Source organism: Schistocerca piceifrons, chromosome 5, assembly GCF_021461385.2.
Source record: "Schistocerca piceifrons isolate TAMUIC-IGC-003096 chromosome 5, iqSchPice1.1, whole genome shotgun sequence".
Lineage (NCBI taxonomy): Eukaryota > Metazoa > Arthropoda > Insecta > Orthoptera > Acrididae > Schistocerca > Schistocerca piceifrons.
Window position 1 is genome coordinate 77,628,005 of NC_060142.1, and position 20,691 is coordinate 77,648,695.

The window sequence follows — 20,691 nt, forward strand, 5'->3', positions numbered from 1 at the left end:
CTCCCTCTCTTCCGCCCCCCCCCCCCTCTATCTCTCACTTTCTCTCTCTCTCTCTCTCTCTCTCTCTCTCTCTCTCTCTCTCTCAGACACACACACACACACACACACACACACACACACACACACATTCACACATCGTCACCGCCTGTCTTTAAATGAAGTTACGAAAAACAACTTTCTGTAAATTGTGACTTGAAATAATTAGCAATGACGGCAACGTAAAAGGAAATTGGGACCTGTTTTCGTGAAATATAGTTTCTTTGATTCTGTTGTTAATGCTTTTACGGAGATTATTAAACAATTCCAGAAGCAACTTTAAAATAGCTACTGCTCACCATTGTATCCTGCAAGACAGTCCTTTTGGTAATCTATAAATCGACCGTGAAATTTAATGCTGTTTCCTTTCAGAAAAGAATATGTAGTTTATAACTGGACTCCCTAATGTGAAAGTGATTGCAGGTTCTATCGAAATTTAAAGACAAAATATAGCAGCGTCTGAATTGGTGCTTGAAAATTACGCGGACCAAAAGCAAAGCTTCCGTATTTAATTATTCCACAGTTACGAGTACTAATCTCGTAAGTAAAGAATTGGTTTTTGAAATGAAATGAAAAATGAATTTAAGAATATATTTTCAAAGTAACTGACACACACTTCTATGTTTGGTCATCACAGCGGCTAATCGATTGTTATAACAGAAAAACAAAAAATATTGTCTGTGAACATAATTTTTTTTATTCGTGTCAGAAGCATTTACGATGTATAAAATAATATACAATATTTACATGTGGTGTGTATATATATTTACAAGACAATTATTTACATTTTTGCCGCCCAGAAGTTAGCGACCTCTGTTGCATTTGGCGATGCATATAGCAGGTCTTCTGTTGTGCATGTTGCTGGACATTGAGTTGCTCCACACTCACAGAGTGGCGGCTCCTCTAGGAAACCCCAGTTAGTCAGATTGCTCTTACATGATGTGAACATAATACTTTTATATGAAGGGCCTATTTAAATAGTGGCACAAGTCCACTTTTGTTCATTCTGAGATACAGAGTCGCAAAGTTAAATGAGCGCTGAAAAATCTGCAGTTGAGATACCAGAAATACGTATTAAAGCATATGACTTCTTGGTAGAGATAAATCTTTCTTTCTGTTTGTTTCGACCATTAATGTCAGAAGCATTATAGACAGAAAAGTGGGGGTAATGGACTTGTACCACTATTGAAATAAGTCCTTCATATGATTCCTATACATTTAATTATTACCGGAATCTGATTAAATATTTATTCTCCGGATAGGAGTTAAAGCTGAACATCCAGCTAAATTAACATCAGATCAAAGCCGGCGCCATTCAGAATCCAGGGAGCTAACAAAGCGAGCGAGCAAAATAAGCAAAAAATGATATCAGAAGCACGGGAACAAGTCCTTGAACTAAAGAAACAAGCAGCTAAAATAGCTCTTCACACCTCCTTTGAAAAAACTAAGATACTGACAAACATCAAGCACTCATGTAAATACCTCAAAGTTAAAAAAAAAAAAAGGATCAATGGCTCTGTTCACTATGGGACTTAACATCTGAGGTCATCAGTCCCCTAGAACTTAGAACTACTTAAACCTAACTAACCTAAGGACATCACACACTTCCATGTCCGAGGCAAGATTCGACCCTGCGACCGTAGCGGTCGCGCGGAAAGTTTCCAACCGATTTCTCATACACAAACAGCAGTTGACGGGCGTTGCCTGGTGAAGTGATGTTGTGATGCCTCGTGTAAGGAGGAGAAATGCGTACCATCACGTTTCCGACTTTGATAAAGGTCGGATTGTAGCCTATCGCGATTGCGGCTTATCGTATCGCAACATTGCTGCTCGCGTTGGTTGAGATCCAATGACTGTTAGCAGAATATGGAATCGGTGGTTTCAGGACGGTAATACCGAACGCCGTGCTGGATCCCAACGGCGTCATATCACTAGCAGTCGAGAAGACAGACATCTTATCCGCATGACTGTAACGGATCGTGCAGCCACGTCTCGATCCCTGAGTCAACAAATGGGGACGTTTGAAAGATAACAACCATCTGCACAACAGTTCGACGACGTTTGCAGCAGCATGGACTATCAGCTCGGAGACCATAGCTGCGGATACCCTTGACGCTGCATCACAGACAGCAGCGCCTGCGATGGTGTACTCAACGACGAACCTAGGTCCACGAATGGCAAAACGTCATATTTTTGGATGAGTCCAGGTTCTGTTTACAGCATCATGATGGGCGCACCTGTGTTTGGCGACATCGCAGTGAACGGACATTGGAAGCGTGTATTCGTCATCGCCATACTGACGTATCACCCGGCGTGATGGTATGGGGTACCATTGCTTACACGTCTCGGTCACCTCTTGTTCGCATTGACGGCACTTTGAACAGTGGACGTTACATTTCAGATGTGTTACGACCCGTGGCTCTACCCTTCATTCGACCCCTGCGAAACCCTACATTTCAGCAGGATAATGCACGACCGCATGTTTCAGGACCTGTACGGGCCTTTCTGGGTACAGAAAATGTTCGACTGCTGCCCTGGCCAGCACATTCTCCAGATCTCTCACCAATTGAAAACGTCTGGTCAATGGTGGCCGAGCGACTGGCTCGTCACAATACGCCAGTCACCACTCCTGATGAACTGTGGTATCGTGTTGAAGCTGCATGGGCAGCTGTAACTGTATACGCCATCCAAGCTCTGTTTGACTCAATGCCCAGGCGTATCAATTCTGCTATTACGGCCAGAGGTGGTTGTTCTGGGTACTGATTTCTCAGGACCTATGCAGCCAAATTGCGTGAAAATGTAATCACATGGCAGTTCTAGTATAATATATTTATCCAATGCATACCTGTTTACCATCTGCATTTCTTCTTGGTGTAGCAGTTTTAATGGCCAGTAGTGTAGTACAATCAGACGACACTAGAGCGGTGACGAGTGAAAGCTCGAAAATTTGATAGAAACATAATTGCAAACTCTTATTTATTGATTAGTTGTTGTTGTTACATGTGGGGTATACCCTAGAAGATATTTTAGTCCTCGCTTCACAGTTATTTTTGTTATTAAAATCCACAATGCCATACAAGCGCTAAGGCAGGTCGAGGATATACAGTATTACCAAAAACAGTCACTAGATCCCAGGCGGATCAAAGGATCAAACAGAACCTGAGATTTCCCGAACCATGACGTAAACTGTTCGAACTGTTCGAGTCGTACTCAAAAAAGTCAGAACCAGAAGCTTAAAACCTGATTTTTATAATTTCCACAGACGAAGACGTATTCATTCGTCACATTCCGTTGATATCCAGTGATTCAAATATGCCCATCACTTTAAAGCGACTGCAGTTTCCCATGAGGCTTACGTTCGCTTTGAGTATCAACAAGGCACAGGGCCCATCACTTTGAGTGGCAGGTATTACATATCCTGGGCAATGCGTGTCTATGTCTAGTTTGCCAGTAAAGTAGTGTCATTCGCATAATAATCAAGTTGTATAGATTGACAGTAGTCACAATTTATAGTTACTATAGTATACACTAGGAACCTGGATATGCTGGTTCTCCTTGCTAAGGGATGACGTGATGGAAAATGATGAGTGAACGAATGAATGGAAACACTGTTTTCCGTTGATGAAATCATCTCAGTTTACCAACCGTGCTGTGGCATCGTATTGTTGCAACGTCATGACGAGATTCCTACTCGTCATTTTCAGGTGGAGTGTCAGGTTGACGTCCAATTCGTTCTTTTATACCCGAGAGCCAAATGGGTGGACCAGCCGTGTGATCCTGAAACAGATTTCTCGGCCAGTGGTGGAGCTCCTCAGTGGGATGAATTAGGGTCCGGACGTCGAATCCCAGGGCTGCTTGTGTGTTCCTTCCACTGCCTCCACAGCTTTCACCTCAGACCGTTCCCTCAATACTTTTGCTAATGCTACATCCCATGCGGAGCTTAGCTTGGAGTCGCTGTCCCAGTTGACAAGATCATCGCGTACTCTTATTCTAGCTGCCTCTTTGATGGCGGAATCGCAGAACCTGTTGGTTCGGAATAGCGCCTTTCTCTGTTGAAAAACAGACATGCGTCCTTCGTTGATGCAGTGTCACATTGTGGGCACATCCCACCATCCGCCGTAAGATGCCTCTCGAAGCGACTAGCCCACCCATTGGGCCCTCGCTGTAGCGGTTACAGAGGAACGAAATGGACATGAAACTGATGTCTTGCCTGAAGATTACGAGTAGGAAACACGTCGAAACGCTGAGACAACACGACGCCACGACGGGACTGACAACCCTAGAAGATTTCGAAGATTTCATGAGTGAAATTCGTGGAGAAAGTCTGTACTTCCAAACAAATCTAGTGTACTAAAAATGTTTCCTCTTAAAGCTTTTTTGTAAGAAATTATAAGACATCCCTTATATTTAGATGCCATACTGCACTGAATAGCAAAAAAAAAAAAAAAAAAAAAAAAAAAAAAAAAAAAAAAAAAAAAAAAAAAAAATGGTACACCTGCATAATATAGTGTACGGGCGCCGCGAGCACGCAGAAGCACAGCAATACGACATGGCATGATGGACTCGAAGAATGTCCGAAGTTGTTCTGGAGGGAACTGGCACCATGAATCGTGCAAGGCTGTTCATAAAGCCTCAAAGAGTGCTAGGAGCTGGAGTTCTCTTCTGAATAGCAAACTGATGTGCTCAATAATGTTCATGTCTGGGGAGTTTGATGGGCAGCGGAAGTGTTTAAACGGAGAAGAGTGTTCCTGGAGCCACTCAGTAGCAATTCTGGGCGTGTGCGGTGTCGCGTTGTCCTGCTGAAACTGCCCAGGTCCGTCGAAATGCACAATGGACTTGAATGGATGGAGGTGATCAGACAGGATACTTATGTACGTGTGACCTGCCACAGTCGTATTTAGACGTATCAGGTGTCCCTTATCACTCCATCTGCACACGTCCCACACCATTACACAACCTCCACCAGTTTGAACAGTCCCATGCTGACGTGCAGGGTCGATGGATTCATGAGGCTGTCTCCATATCCAAACACGTCCATCCGCTCGATACAATGTAAAACGAAACTCGTCTTACGAGGCCACATGTTTCCAGTCATGAACAGACCAATGTCGGTGTTGACGGGTCCAGGCGAGGCGTAAACCTTCGTGTTGTGCAGTCATCAAGGGTACACGAGTGGGCCTTCGGCTACGAAAGCCCATATCGATGACGTTTCGTTGAATGGTTCGCACGGCAACAGTTGTTTACGGCCCTGCAATCAAACCTGCAGCAAATTGGGGTAGCGCTGCACTTCTGTCACGTTGGACGATTCTCTTCAGCCGTCGTTGGTCCTGTTCCAGCATGATCTTTTTCCGGCAGCAGTGATGTCGCAGATTCATGATATTCACGGTACACTCGTGAAATGGTCGTACTGGAAAATCCCACTTCATCACTACTACGGAGATGCTTGTCCCATCGCTCGTGGGCTAACTATAACACCAAGTTCATACTCACTTAAGTCTTGATAACCTGCCATTGTAGCAGCAGCAGTAACCGATCTAACAACTGCGCAAGACACTTGTCTTATACGGGATGCTACAAAAAGGTACGTCCAAACTTTCAGGAAACATTCCTCACACACAAATAAAGAAAAGATGTTATGTGGACATGTGTCCGGAAACGCTTAATTTCCATGTTAAAGCTCATTTTAGTTTCGTCAGTATGTACTGTACTTCCTCGATTCACCGCCATGATTTCATACGGGATACTCTACCTGTGTTGCTAGAACATGTGCCTTTACAAGTACGACACAACATGTGGTTCATGCACGATGGAGCTTCTGCACATTTCAGTCGAAGTGTTCGTACGCTTCTCAACAACAGATTCGGTGACCGATGGATTGGTAGAGGCGGACCAACTCCATGGCCTCCACGCTCTCCTGACCTCAAACCCTCTTGACTTTCATTTATGGGGGAATTTGAAAGCTCTTGTCTATGCAACCACGGTACCAAATGTAGAGACTCTTCGTGCTCGTATTGTGGACGGCTGTGATACAATACGCCATTCTCCAGGGCTGCATCAGCTCATCAGGGATTCCATGCGACGGAGGGTGGATGCATGTATCCTCACTAACGGAGGACATTTTGAACATTTCCTGTAACAAAGTGTTTGAAGTCACGCTGGTACGTTCTGTTGCTGTGTGTTTCCATTCCATGATTAATGTGATTTGAAGAGAAGTAATAAAATGAGCTCTAACACGGAAAGTAAGCGTTTCCGGACACATGTCAACATAACATATTTTCTGTCTTTGTGTGTGAGGAATGTTTCCTGAAAGTTTGGCCGTACCTTTTTGTAACACCCTGTATAGTAGTTGCAGACCGCAGCGCCGTATTCCGACTGTTTACATATCTTTGTATATGAATACGTATGCCTATATCAGTTTCTTTGGCGCTTCAGTTTACATGCCATACTAGTCTTCAAATATATTGTGAACTTAATGTTGTGTGCCTGCGTATTTCAACTCGCACAGCTTTAACAAACACTAATCTCTGACGGAGTCTAACACTTCGCACGAGCGCTCACTGGCTGGTCTGCTTGTAGGGTTCGTGGTTCTTCATCAGCCTGTGGTGCGCGATGCACGACAAGGAGCACTGGGGGGACCCGCACGTCTTCCGACCGGAGCGCTTCCTCGACAGGGAGACGGCCGCCTTCACGCGGGACCCGTACGTCATCAACTTCGGCATGGGCGCGCGCTCCTGCCTCGGGATGCCTCTGGCCAAGAACAACCTGTTCCTCTTCCTGGGCGCCATCTTGCAGGACCTGGCCGTGTCCCTACCGGCCGGCGAGCCCAGGCTGTCGACGGACCCGCTGCCGGGGCTCACAGCCGCTCCCAGGCCGTTCAGGGCGCACTTCGCCACCAGATGAACATCACAACACCTGAGTCGACGCTTCTGAGTCCCATCCATATATGTCTGTCGTCGAAACATAATTTGTATTTCTGTTGAATTTGGAAATACGAGTCTATTATGGCGACTTTGTTTTTATAGCTACAAAGTGTGTAATGTTACAACTGACAAAATACATTACAATTATGTTATACATAAACTTGTTGCCTCAATAAAGACTGCTACTATCAGAGACTTGTTTGTACTGAAGTTGTATACCGGGTGATTTTGTTAAAAATGGTTCAAATGGCTCTGAGCACTATGGGACTTAACAGTGGAGGTCATCAGTCCCCTAGAACTTAGTACTACTTAAACCTGACTAACCTAAGGACATCACACACATCCATGCCGGAGGCAGGATTCGAACCTGCGACCGTAGCCGTCGCGCGGTTCCACACTGAAGCCCCTAGAACCGCTTTGCCACTCCGGCCAGCGATTTTGTTAAGTGAGGACAAACAGAGAATAAAGAGTAAAAAAAAAAAAAAGCCGTATTGTGAGCTTTTTGTATAAATTTATTTGTAGATAAAAATAGTGAACGTTCTTTTTCCAAACACTGTTGCCTCTCGTAAAGTGTGTTTTAGATATCATATTCAAATGCTGAATAATACTGACAGTTGGTTGACCCTTTGTAGCGGATGCAAAAAGTGTCGTGAAACAAAACGTTAAGCTTAGTGAAACACTGTGTAAGTAGGCTGTTTAGGTTTCTATGTTGGTAACGCCACGTAGCGCTCTGTATGAAAATCACTGGCTGTGCTGTGTGCAGTCTGTGGCTGGGTGGCATTGTTGGAATAGTCGCTATTGTAGTGTTGGGCAATTGGCTGTTAACAGCGCATAGCGTTGTGCAGTTGGAGGTGAGCTGCCAGCAGTGGTGAATGTGGGGAGAGAGATGGCGCAGTTTTGAGAGCGGATGATCTGGACGTGTGTCCATCAGAGACAGCAAATTTGTAAGACTGGGTGTCATGAACTGCTGTATATATTATGACTTTTGTTCTCTATCAAAATCTTTCATTTGCAAACTATGCCTATCAGTAGTTAGTGCCTTCAGTAGTTTGAATCTTTTATTTAGCTGGCAGTAGTGGCGCTCGCTGTATTGCAGTAGTTCGAGTAACGAAGATTTTTGTGAGGTAAGTGATTTGTGAAAGGTGTAGGTTAATGTTAGTCAGGGCCATTCTTTTGTGGGGATTATTGAAAGTCAGACTGCGTTGCGCTAAAAATATTGTGTGTCAGTTTAGTGTTGATCAGAATAGGTAATGAGAGTAATGTCTGAGGACGTTCTGTTTTGTTCAGCTGTTTGAAAAGCAAATAATGTAAGAGGTTTATCAGCTCAATAATTCATAAATTTTTCTAAGGGGACGTTTCCACTGAATTTGAAGTAATAAGCACTAATCTAATTAAAGGCCAAAAGTAACTCACTGTGCATCTGAACCATACAAAAGCACTGGGCGTATCAGCGTTTTATGGAGTCTGCACTTAGTCTCTCGTGATAGATGCGTGGATTTACAATGTCGCAGAATTCCAAAAAAAGATCGACTAGATGCACTTACGCAGGCTGTAATTTTAGTCGAAGTGCTGTCATTTGCTTCAGTCTTTGCACCCAGATAATTGAAACATTCCACTCGCTCAAAAGTTATTCCATCAAGGCTTACTGTGAGCTGTAAAGATTGATTTGTAACATTATACATATACTTTGTCTTTCCTTCATTAATTTCAGGGCCATTTATTCTGTCCTCATTTGTAGAGCTAAGAAGGCACTTTGTAGATCTCTAAATGTTGTACTCATTAGGTTCAAATCATCTACATATCCCAACAATAGTACGGACTTATAGCTGACAGTATCTCTTGTCTAGATATCCGATTCACGCACCACTTTCTCGAGTGCCAAATTAAAGAGCAGGCAGGAAAACCCATACCATTGTCTTAGCCCAATTCGTGTGGGAAACTGGGATGGTAGCCCCATGATAGTTCAGAAACATGGGCAGTTACAAAGGAGGGCGAAAATAGACTGAGATCACATGAAGGAAGTACATTAAGGAGAATCTTTGGACCTGTGCATGAAAATGGGAGTTGGAGAAGGCGAAGGAATGACGAGCTTTATGACCGCTATAAGGGGGATGATGTGGTAAAGTTCATAAAGTTGTGTACATTGAGATGGGCTGGGCATTTAATATGACTCGATGAGACGGATCCTACAAGGAAAGCCTGCTGCAGTGAACCTGGAGGAAGAAGAACAAGAGGACGACCATGGTTGAGATGGAGTGATGAGGTTGGAGAAAACGCTACCCGAGTTGGTTGCCATGATTGGTGGTCTACAGCAGAGTCCAGAAAAGAATGGCGAAAAATTATGGAGGAGGCCAAGTCTCATCCTGGGATGTAGTGCCAATAGAAGAAGAACTAATTGTGTACTCAGCGCAAACTATTTAACTGAAACTCAACAATGAAGTACATTATGAAAGTTGTGTGAAATGAACTGTAATTTCTGATTTGAAATCTCCACAAAAACAAAATACTGCTCTACTCAGAAGAAAAATAACTGTTTAATATTACCTACACTGTTCACTGTAAATTTATGTGCTTAATCAACACAATCCCCGAAAATTCTGACTGTGCACTGTTTGTTCACAAGAATACAAAGTGAGATCTGCTATGAAATAAAAGTACCTCATACTCAGAATGTTGTTCTATATCTGCTTTACTGGCGTTCTCGAAAGCAAATTGAAGTCAGAAAATGCAGCAGTAAAAGTAATCTTCACACTACAAAATTTCTTTTTTGCCTGTCAGAAACAATCCGCAGCTTCATGTGGTATAAGGTTCAAGGCGCAAATAACAAAATACTCAAAACTTTACTAAGAATGATGGAAGAGGACTTTAAAGAAAGTCTTTGTTGAAAACTTAAAACTCTGATTATTGTCAAAAAGACTATACAACATAAGAAGGCTGTAATAATTACGAAATTTAAGAAGACTCTAACAATTACAAAACTCTCTCGTTGTTAAAAACATTACAGACATTGCTTTATTTGTGACATAATGAAAATAAAGAAATCACATTAATCGTAAGTATTATTAGTTGTCTGAGGGACAAACATTTCCTTCGATTAATATTTCCGACAAACATTTCGTTCTCGTGCATGCATTGGTTACCTTCCAAAATTCCTCCAAAAAACCTTCTTCATCAATAGAGTCAATAATACATTTCCAATAAAGTAGTCCAGATAATTTCTCTCAGATTCAAGAATATCAAATCTGCTTGTCTAAAAACTCAGCTGCTCGCTACTATGCCTCAAATAGGAATGCACCAGTGCTGCACAACTCACAGGAGAGTAAGCAAACCATAGATAAAGTTGTAGAACTCTGGTACCTCATGATAGCGAATGATAGATGACACAATGTTTTGGAGTACACGACACACCTTATTTTATAGAAACTCGATACATACAAGGATACATGGCAAAACACACTCGAGTCACAGAGCGAACAGAACTGTTACCATCAACCATAGGACTGTGACAGAGCGAACAGAACTGTTACCATCAACCATAGGACTGTGAGTTGTTTTCTCTGGCCAAAAATGCTAACATTCACACAGAACCCGCCCCTCACTCCCCTCCCCAGTGATGTGGAGTTTGATGTGGAGGAAACAACTGCTGGGGGGGGGGGGGCGGAGGGGGTTGTAAGTGCTGGTGAGGGTTGTGTGGTATAGTGTGTAGAGATTACAGTCACAGAAATGGGTGGGTGCATGCTTGGTACAGCCCATGCTGGTGGGGAAGAGGTATGCCCCAGCACATGAGCATCATTCGGATCCATGAGGAGCTCAGTGTCAGGAGGGGGCAGGCGAGTAGTGGAGATGCCTAGGTGGCCATCATCAATGAAATATGCATGCAGAGCTACAGGGTCGATGTTGCAAGGAAAGGTGAGAAATTCCTGTAAATGGTCCACTGGGAACTCAGGTGGGACTGTGCAGTTATTGTGGGCCGCTTTGACTGCCATTACCTTTTCTGTAACTGTGAGGCTAAGGTCCTCTGGGCAGAAGCAGCTGATGTCGAGCAGCGTCTGGAAAGGAGGGGACACAGTTGCAGAGGGAGGAGGATCGGGAATTTGGGAGGGGATCCACCTTAATGGCCCTAATGGTAGAGTCCATATCAGGGGGCTTGTTCATGAGATAGCAGACAGATTTCAATTAGTTGATGGAGACTGTGACTGGCTTGCCATAAAGCAGAATGTCATAGGTATTGGGACTGTGTCAGAGAAGTCTACATGGGCTCAGAAATGGAGGCTGCAGTGCGTAATGGACAGTACCATCATGCAGCATGATGTGGTCGCACGTGGCCAGGTATTTTGAGATGAAACTTCTAGGAGGGGTATGAGGAGACTTTGGCAATGTGGCGCCAGATGCTGTCAACCAAGGTGGAAGGCAAGGCTGGTGTAGGGGGGTGGTCGAAACAGACGAAATAACTGGGGAGGGATAGTGTCTCACTGTATAAAACCTCAGTTTGTGAGGCACAGTTTATGCACCATGCAGATACCCAGCAGCACCCATGGGAGTGCATCGAACCAGGCACCCCTGTGGCAAATAAGGCTAGCCTTTAGAGTGCAGTGCCAATCTCGACAAGCCTATTGGCTTGAGCATGGTAGGCTGAGTTTCTGTAGCAGGTAATGCCGTATAGTTTACAGAGTTTGGCAAACAGCAAGGACTCGAATTACCTGTCTTGTTCAGTGGTTATGCAAGCAGAGCAGCCGAAATGCATGAACCAGGTTGAGAGGTGAGCTCTGGCAACTGTTTCAGCGTTGATGTCTTGGATGAGGGTAGCCTCTACCCACCGTGTTACCTAGGCAGCAACAGAGACGAGGTAACGGAAGTTGCTTGATGGGGGAGGGAGCCTGACCTGGTCCACATGGATGGCTTGGAAGTATCACTTTGGTATCTGAAAGATGCTTAGTGGGGGCTGAGTGTGCAGGGTAGTTTTGCATCGCTGGTATGGTATGCAGGCCCTCGCCCACGCAGTCTCCCTTAAATGGGACCAAACGCATTGCTCAGTTATGAGGTATGTAATAGGTTTAACACTGGGGAGAGCAAGGATGTGTAACAGGTCGAAAATAATTCTTCGAAACTGTTGTGTGCATCCCTGGGACGTGTTCCAGAGGATAGGGTGGGATGAACTGGAGATAACTGTTGGCTCAATGATGAGGGTGGAGGAGCCATCATTTAAGAGTTCTTGTAGCTGAGGGTCGTCCTGCTGAGCCTGTGGGAGCTTGTCAAAGTCGATCAAGGCGGAGATGGCGCTGATGCATGACAAGTAGGCAGTGGCTACATTGTCTGCACCTTTCAAGTGATGGACGTCTGTAGTGAACTGCGTGATGTATTCGAGGTGACGGTGACATCGGAGGCACTCGTCCTTGGGTGGGCTATGGATGTTGTCAACTAAGGGCCGGCGATCCAAGAGGGTCTTCTTCAATATCTCCTTTGAAATACCGCATGGACTCGTGAGTGGCCATTAGCTTCTGGTTGTAAGCCTACCACATGCGCTGTGCCTCAGTCAGATTACAGGAGAAGAAGCACAAGGATCGATTTGAGCCATCAACCTCTTGCTGAATGACGGCTCCTATCGCTAAATTGCTAACGTCAGTACTGACGGACAAGGGAGCTTCTGGAATCGCGTGAGCTGAGGTGTCTGCCTGAACGAGATCATCCTTGATCGATTGGAAGACACGCTGCATGTCCTTGTACCACGTGAGCTTCTTGTGACTGGTTGTATTTTTGCCTCTGAGGGCCTGTGTTAAGGGTTCCTGCAGGGCAGTGGCGTGGGGCAAGTGGTAGCGATAGTAATTGGCTGTCCCGAGGAAACAACAGAGTTAGTGGTAGTCAGATGGCAGTGATATGTTACGAATCAACTCGTGGGGTCTGGAGTTGGACAGTTGACGGAATAATTAGATGGCAGTGATATGTTACGAATCAACTCGTGGGGTCTGGAGTTGGACAGTTGACGGAATAATTAACAGCCAAAGGTGACTTGCAGCTGATGAAGTTGACATTTCTCAGTGTCAATCACTACACTGTTGACTTAAAGTGCTGAGAACATTTTCGAGTTGGGCAGAGTGTGGGTCCATGTCTTCTGGTGAAAAAATGAAGATGTCGTACAGATACTTGTAGCAAAAGAGAAAATTTAAAAATCAGGCTGTCTATAAAGCGTTGCCAAGTTTTTGCAGCGTTTTTTAGTCCATAAGGGATAAAAAGGAACTCGAAAAAAATCCAAAAGGTGTCGTTATGGCAGTCTTGGGAATGTCATCTTTGTACATCAGTATCTTCAGATTTGCCTTTGAACAATCAATTGCGCTGAACTCTTCAGCACAGACAACATAGGGCGTAAAGTCTCGGATATTAGGGACTGGGTAGTTGTGCACGATCGTGCAAGCAGACGAGGCACGATAGTCCCCGCAAGGTCTGGTGGAGCCATCCTTCTTAGGGATGAGGCGGATGGATGAGACGCAGTTGCTATCTGATGGGAGACAATGCCAGCTTGTAACAACTCGTCCATCATTGCCTTCGCTGTGTGGAGACGATTAGGACGTAGATGTCTGGGGCGCTGAGTAACTGGCGGGCTGGGTATGGTGTTAATGCGGTGCACTGTTTGTTGTTGATGGCTCACAAGAAAATATTTCACATGGGTTGGAGCCGTTGGTTGAGAGTTTGTGAGCACAGGTGTTCGGTGTCTCATGCAGCAGAAATGACGTCGGATGTGAGCTGTACGCCGGAGCCACATTGCCCGAGGAGGTCGGTAGTATGCTCAGCACAGTCAGTGAGCTGCAGAGGTTTGGATGCGGCGAGGGAGGCAGTGCCGCGTCCAGATGTTGGCTCGGCCTGGGAGACGACGGCTTCAGATGGCAGCTGAGCTGGGCTGCCCGGGCGTGGCCGATGCAAGCTCATGTGCGGTGCGGTCGACGAGCTCCAGAGGTTCGGTTGTGGCACAGCAGGCAGTGCTGGGTGCAGGCACCGGCTTGGCATGGGCAGTGGTTTACTGTGCAGGCACAGGCACAGTATGGTTGAGGCCATTCTGTGCAGGTGTGGGTGCGGAGCAGGAGGCGGCATACTGGGCAGGCACAGTTGCAGTGAGACAAGCAATGTCAGGCAAAAGTGCAGGGTGGGGAAGTAAGCAGCGGTTGCGCGAGCGCAGTGCAGATGACAGCTGGTGGCGAATGAGCAGGCAAGGAATGAGTGGCAGTGATGTGCTGACCTGGGTAGACAGTGAGTCGGGGTAGCTGCATAAGGCGACTTGAGGTGTCGGGTAACAGGTGCAAGTGTGCAAGCATAGGCAACAGACGAGGAATGGAGGTGCTCGACGGTGGAGCGAGCCTCTGCGAGTTCTGCCTGTGCTGTTCAGACAAAGAACGCGTTGTCCTGTCGGAGGTGGATGTGTGTCTCTTGAGTGTCCATACGCTGTCGACAGGATGAAACGAAGCCGAGTTTTACAGTCCGTGTCTGGATACCCCGAACGCCTACAGCAGTTAGGAGCTGTTGAGCGAAGGTGTGAATCTTCAGACATAGGCAAGATAGACGTGTGAGGTGCCATGCTGATATACGAGGGCTATCCACAAAGTACATTACGTTTTGGAATTAAAAATAAATAAAGTATTGGAAATTTTTTTTATTATATACAGATGAAAGCCACACTTAAATACTACTTTTCTACATAGTTGCCATTTAAATTAAGGCACTTATCGTAGCGATGGACGAGCTTGGAAATTCCTTCGTCGAAAAATTCGGCTGCCTGCGCCTTCAACCACGTGGTTACCTCTTTTGGGACAGAAAAGGTGTGATTTTTGTGGATTTCCTGGTAAGAGGCACTACAATAAACTCTCAAAGGTATTGCCAAACTCTGCATAACCTCAGAAGAGCAATACAAAACAAGCGCAGGGGAAAGTTGGGCTCAAAGATGTTGCTGATTCACGACAACGCCCGGGCCCACACGGCAAATGCCACTCGTGAAGTTCTCGAATCTTTTAAATGGGAGTTGTTTCCTCATCCGCCGTACAGTCCCGACCTGGCACTGAGCGACTTCCACTTATTCCCAGCAATGAAGAAGTGGTTGGCTATGCAGCGTTTTGATGACGACCCACAGCTTCAAGAAGAGGTAACCACGTGGTTGAAGGCGCAGGCGGCCGAATTTTACGACGATGGAATTTCCAAGCTCGTCCATCGCTACGATAAGTGCCTTAATTTAAATGGCAACTATGTAGAAGAGTAGTATTTAAGTGTGTCTTTCATCTGTATATAATAAAAAAATTTTCCAATACTTTATTTATTTTTAAATCCAAAACGTAATGTACTTTGTGGATAGCCCTCGTACAATTCGGTGTCGACCAGGAAACATAGTCTGCTGATGCTGTCGAGGGCGTGCAACCACTTGTTCGGAGCGACATCAGAAGCCGACGGGCAGCCGGAGAATTTGTATGTGTCGAGGCGGCTTACGCATCGTTCACAGCTCGGCGCCCCTCTCGCGGGCCGTGAGGCGAGATTGGGTAGTCGCAAGGTTGACAAGACAGGTACGCGGTGTCGCCGAAGCGGGCGTGGTAACAACACAGGCGAGACTGCGCGTGCTCGTCACCTATACCAAGGGGTACAAAGCTTAGTGCTGTACTAGTCTAGAAACTTTTCCAGTAGCACCTATTGTATTCAAACCACTTACTTTCATGACAGTTAATTTACTCTTATTAGGAATAGAATAAAAAAAAATGCTTGGGACAAAGCACTTGCTTCACTGCCACTGTCAAGATGACAATGTACTGTTATCACAAGCTGCGACATCGTCGCGAACTGTTACTTTTGATATGTTAGTTCTTATAATAGGGTGAGTTAATTTACTCTGAACAGGTTTCTCATAAACATCTTCTAATAAATCCTTCTCAATTTGTTTCCACCTAAAGTAGTTTTGGGTTAATCAATTTCTACATTTTTAGCTGCCTTTTCAAACCCGTCCACCAATTTTAAATCGAAACACATGACGACTCCCTCTACTTCCATTTGCTGCGCATCAGCTAAACTATTCTCTACCTCTGAACAACTGCGCCCTTGCGCAAAATTGCTACCAATAATACTGTCGTCAGCTTTTACAGTTTGCAGCAAGTCAGTGCAGCTATCAGGTTCCTTGACCTCATTATTATTGCCACCCCCTTCATCAATTCCTAAGCTTTAAAACTTGGCAAAACTGACTCTACTTCCTCTACCGCAACTTTAGCCATCAGATTGCCATCATTATAGAAGATATAAGCTTTTACCTCATCTTCGTCCATATCAGACTCAAACCCGTAAACCTCTTGCTCCCTATTATCCATAGCGTTTTCTTGCTCTTCTTTGACCTATTTTTCCAAAGTATCCAAAATGCTGTCAACTGTTTTATGAGAGTGGTTTAACACATCACTGGTACTGTATGTTCCTATTTCCTCATCCCTGTTTTCTGTTTGCGTGTGTTGGCTGACTCTGGTCTGTGTTTTTGTTCCTGACTGTGCTACTGTTACCGCCTTGTGAGCGCCAGTTTCCTCATAGACGGGACTGAGTTTCCAACACGAGGCCTGTTATGCTCATTTGGTACAGCACCCGAGCAAGAGTGCCGGGACTTAAACCAGTTCACTGCTTGTAGCGCCACGTCACCACAATACGTCTGTGCGTAGCACACAAGTATTGCACCGTAATTAAGAATAAAATTAAAAGTTAAACTTGCTTTTTCAAACTTTGTCAACATATGCTTTAGTGTAATAATGTTTAAACTCTCAAGTATCAGATTGATTAGGTCAATATTTTACCTAAATACATCGTTTTATGAAAAAAATAAGGGGTGCTAAATAATGAAGCTAGGAAGCCAGAAATAGGTCATAATGTGCAGTTGTATGTCGAAATTAACTGGTGCGGGTCTCAACGTGATGAAACAAAAATTTTTGTCAGAATCCGTGTTTCTAAGAAAAATTGAAGACGCTAAATAGAAATGTGAAAATTTGTATGACGCTTCAGTTCAACATAAAAATAATAACTACGTGCCCCCATTACGCTACCTCTAATAGTTTTTGAGTAATTTACTGAAAACTAAATTTGGAACAAAAACGTCCTTATTTGTAGTAGATTAATTATCTGTTACATTAATGCTAGAAAGTTTTGGTTACAGCACATGATGAAACGTATTAAATAATACAGCTATAACAAGTTTTTGGACCTTGCTTTTTTTTTGTCATCAGTCTTCTGACTGGTTTGATGCGGCCCGCAACGAATCCCTATCCTATGCTAACCTCTTCATCACAGAGTAGCATCTGCAAACTACGTCCTCAATTATTTGCTGGCTGTATTCCAACCTCTGTCTTCCTCTACAGTTTTTGCTCTCTACAGCTCCCTCTAGTACCATGGAAGTCATTCCCTCATGTCTCAACAGATGTCCTATCATCCTGTCCCTTCTCCTTATCAGTGTTTTCCACATATTCTTTTCGAGTCTGCACAGAACCTCCTCATTCCTTACATTATCAGTTAATAACAACCAATACAAGGTCTGTTTAAGTTGTAGTTCAGAGCTCATGTTCTACTGTCAGTTCCATTCTAAAAATTATAGAAGACAAAGTTTTAATGCAGGTGAGCTAAAACTTTTTCTGTGATTTTAAGCAACTTACGTACATGCAAGCAAAAATTACGAAGATTCCTAATTGATGCATAACATCTTTATTAAATATTGTGTGTCCGAGAAACCGGCCGTTTAGAGGCTGCTACTGTGGGCACAGGTCGGAAGACGGTAGGTGTTCCCTTGGCCGTCTGCTGCACCACATTTATAAATACAGCCGAGAGGCAAGATTAGGTTTCACTTCGCCCTCAGTCACCGTAGAATCCACCTCAGTCAAACGCCGAAGTGCGTGATGCCTCGGATGACGTCAGAGACAGGCTATAACAAAACACTTATTTTCAGTAATAATAGAAAGTGAACTCGCGAGGACTGTGCACCGTCCCGGATCGCTTAGATTTCGCAAAAGTAGCTGTTAGTGTGACGCCCGAAATGTTAACAAACCCGCTTGGCAAGTGGTGACAATTATTTTCCAATTTTGTGGCGAGCATGTATTTTCATTATCAGTAGTCAGAGCGAAAGACAATTTAGTAGAAACTTACCATAGAGGTCGCCTCTGAACTGCTTATAGTGCTGTTTAGGATAGAAAGATTTCCTGCCAGTATGAACATGATCAGTATGAATATTACAATGTTGTGCATGTGAAACTTTACCAAATATATATATATATATATATATATATATATATATATATATATATATCAATTAGAACTCAAAATCTTCTATTATAATTATAGTCCTGATCCATTTGAGCAGATAGAGAATAGAAACATTTCTTTCATTAGGCTGGACAAGTATGTGGACTTGCAGACTGGGAATTATGGTCAGTATGTTCTCCATCGCTTTCTGGCTGTCCACAGAAATAGTTGCAGGCTCTCGTTTTTTAAAAAAAAAAAAACGGCGAGCAATATTTACAACAATTTCAATATCCTCCTATAACTAATGATTATCATTTATTTCTATTCAACCCGCCGCCCCACACATGGTGCGCATCGTCCGGGAAAACTGAACAGTGAAAGTGATCGGTAGAAAACAACGAAATCGGTAGGCACTAACAGGATCTTTCTTTCTTCTTTCTTTTGCTACTGCCTTTATCCCGCATTGTGCGCGGGGTCGGCAGGGTTAATTTGGCATGGTGAATTGTAGTGGGTGGCCGGATGCCCTTCATGCCGCTACCCCACACACTCCCGGGTCGTAATCAGTGTACCCCAGCTGTCTGCTAGTGTAAATCGTGAAATAGTGTGAATGTGTTTCAGATGTCTGCGAGTCTTGTAACTTAGGCGGAACGTGGGGACCAGCCCGGTATTCACCTAGTAGGATGTGGAAAACCACACCCAGGCTGGCCGGCACACCGGCCGTCGTCGTTAATCCGCCGGGCGGATTCGACCCGGGGCCGGCGCGTCTACCCGAGTCCAGGAAGCAGCGCGTTAGCGCTCTCGGCTACCCTGGCGGGTCTCGATAGGCACTATCAGGATACCGAAGTGAAATAGACAGAAACCGGTGCGAGAACAGTGCTAAGATTTACTCGCGAGTGTGGTAAATAAACTGTGAATGTTAGTCACAGCAACCTTGATCGTGACCATCCTCACCACCACAGCTGCTGCTGCTGCCTGCATTAAGTCGCGATGCGTCGCATCATGTTTGCTGGTACACCGTGCTGGCACCATTCGTCGAGGTCAAGCAATTAAGTCAAGAATATTTAAAGTATTTGTTAGATGCTGCTAACAGGCTACTAAAAATGGAGAACCATGTGAAAGTTAAGACCGAACCAGTCTCTGACAATGAACCAGAGACTGAATTTAATGGGGATGGTTCCGTCGAACCAATAAATCGAAAAGCAGAGTGTGATTTGTCAAAAGTAGAATCTGATTTGAATTTCAATGATACTGCAAAGTTAGAACCATTTTCTGATGCCGAAGTAATTGAAATAGAGGTAAAAAAGAGAAGATATAATTAATAACATAATCAGACCATGAAACTGAGTTCAATATGTCTGAAATTCAGCCAGGTCAGGAAATGCGAGAAACTCCTTTAAAATCAGTGAAAATGCCAAGTGGCAATGTAGAGGCTCCAAATTGGATGCAGTTACTGTTTGCTAAGCTTGAATCGCATCATGAAGAACTAAGAAGTAATAAAGAACTAAACAGTAAGATTGAAACCACCGGCTGGGTTGGAGATTTTCTTCGCTCAGGGACTGAGTGTTGTGTTGTCCTAATCATCATCATTTCATCCCCATCGACGCGCAAGTCGCCGAAGTGGCGTCAAATCGAAAGACTTGCACCTGGTCGACGGGAGGCCCTAGTCACACGACATTTACATTTACCTCAAAACTGAACAGTTTAAATTACTAACTTGGTGCTAATCATCATGATCTGCAAATAAAAGTAGGACAACAGTTAAATAAACTGCATAGTACTTTCAAAAGCTAAATTGACAAAATTCGCAAAGATTTCAAAGACGCAGATGAACTTCTGGAAGGGAGGTTGTCAGAAAGAATAGGCAATGAATCCAAACTTTGTTCTAATAGATTTGAAGAAGTAACTAGTAGAGTAAATGCTTGTCAAAACGATATTAAGAAAGTAAAATCTAATTGTAAGAAATTATGTGAGTATGTGAACAGAAGATGTTCTGACAGAGTGGAAGCAGTAGAAATACAAGCAGAAGAACTAAGTGCTAGTATTACAACCATAGAAAATAGAGTAACCTCTGGTAGTGTTAGTAGTACAGCATGTGACTTCAGTTGACGCCGCTTTCATCGAATGTCGTCAATTTTTACGTTTTGATCCAGACAAACAAATTCACCCGTTAGAGTTCTGAAATGATTTTGAGGATGTTTTGCCTGATGCACGGCCTGAGCGAGAGAAAATTTCTTTTATAAGAAGTCATTTGTCAGGAGATGCTTTGCGGTGGTCAGCTGACGTAGTGATAAGATGCAAAAATCTTTTTGAACTTAAGTCTGCATTTATTAATGCGTACTTGTCACACAACAAACAAAACGATATCTTGAGAGAGTTTTAGAGTGGTAAAAAGTTTACTCCAGGACGGGAGTCAGTAAAAGAGTCCTATAGAATGTGGGTTTCTCGGCTGTCACATCTGACAGAAAAGATGAAACCGGAAATGATTATTACGGGTCTAGAAAGTAAGTTG

The 20,691-nt window shown here is 44.1% G+C and overlaps 1 protein-coding gene across 1 annotated transcript in view; it reads left to right on the plus strand.

Moving 5' to 3' along the window:
• LOC124798012 (methyl farnesoate epoxidase-like) overlaps positions 1-7,149 on the plus strand; it is a 158,767-nt gene extending 151,618 nt beyond the window's left edge. The window contains exon 9 of the mRNA XM_047261210.1: positions 6,613-7,149. Within this exon, the coding sequence (XP_047117166.1) occupies positions 6,613-6,936 (324 nt within the window). The 3' untranslated portion in view covers positions 6,937-7,149. The remainder of the gene's footprint in view (positions 1-6,612) is intronic.
• The last annotated feature ends 13,542 nt before the right edge of the window (positions 7,150-20,691 follow it).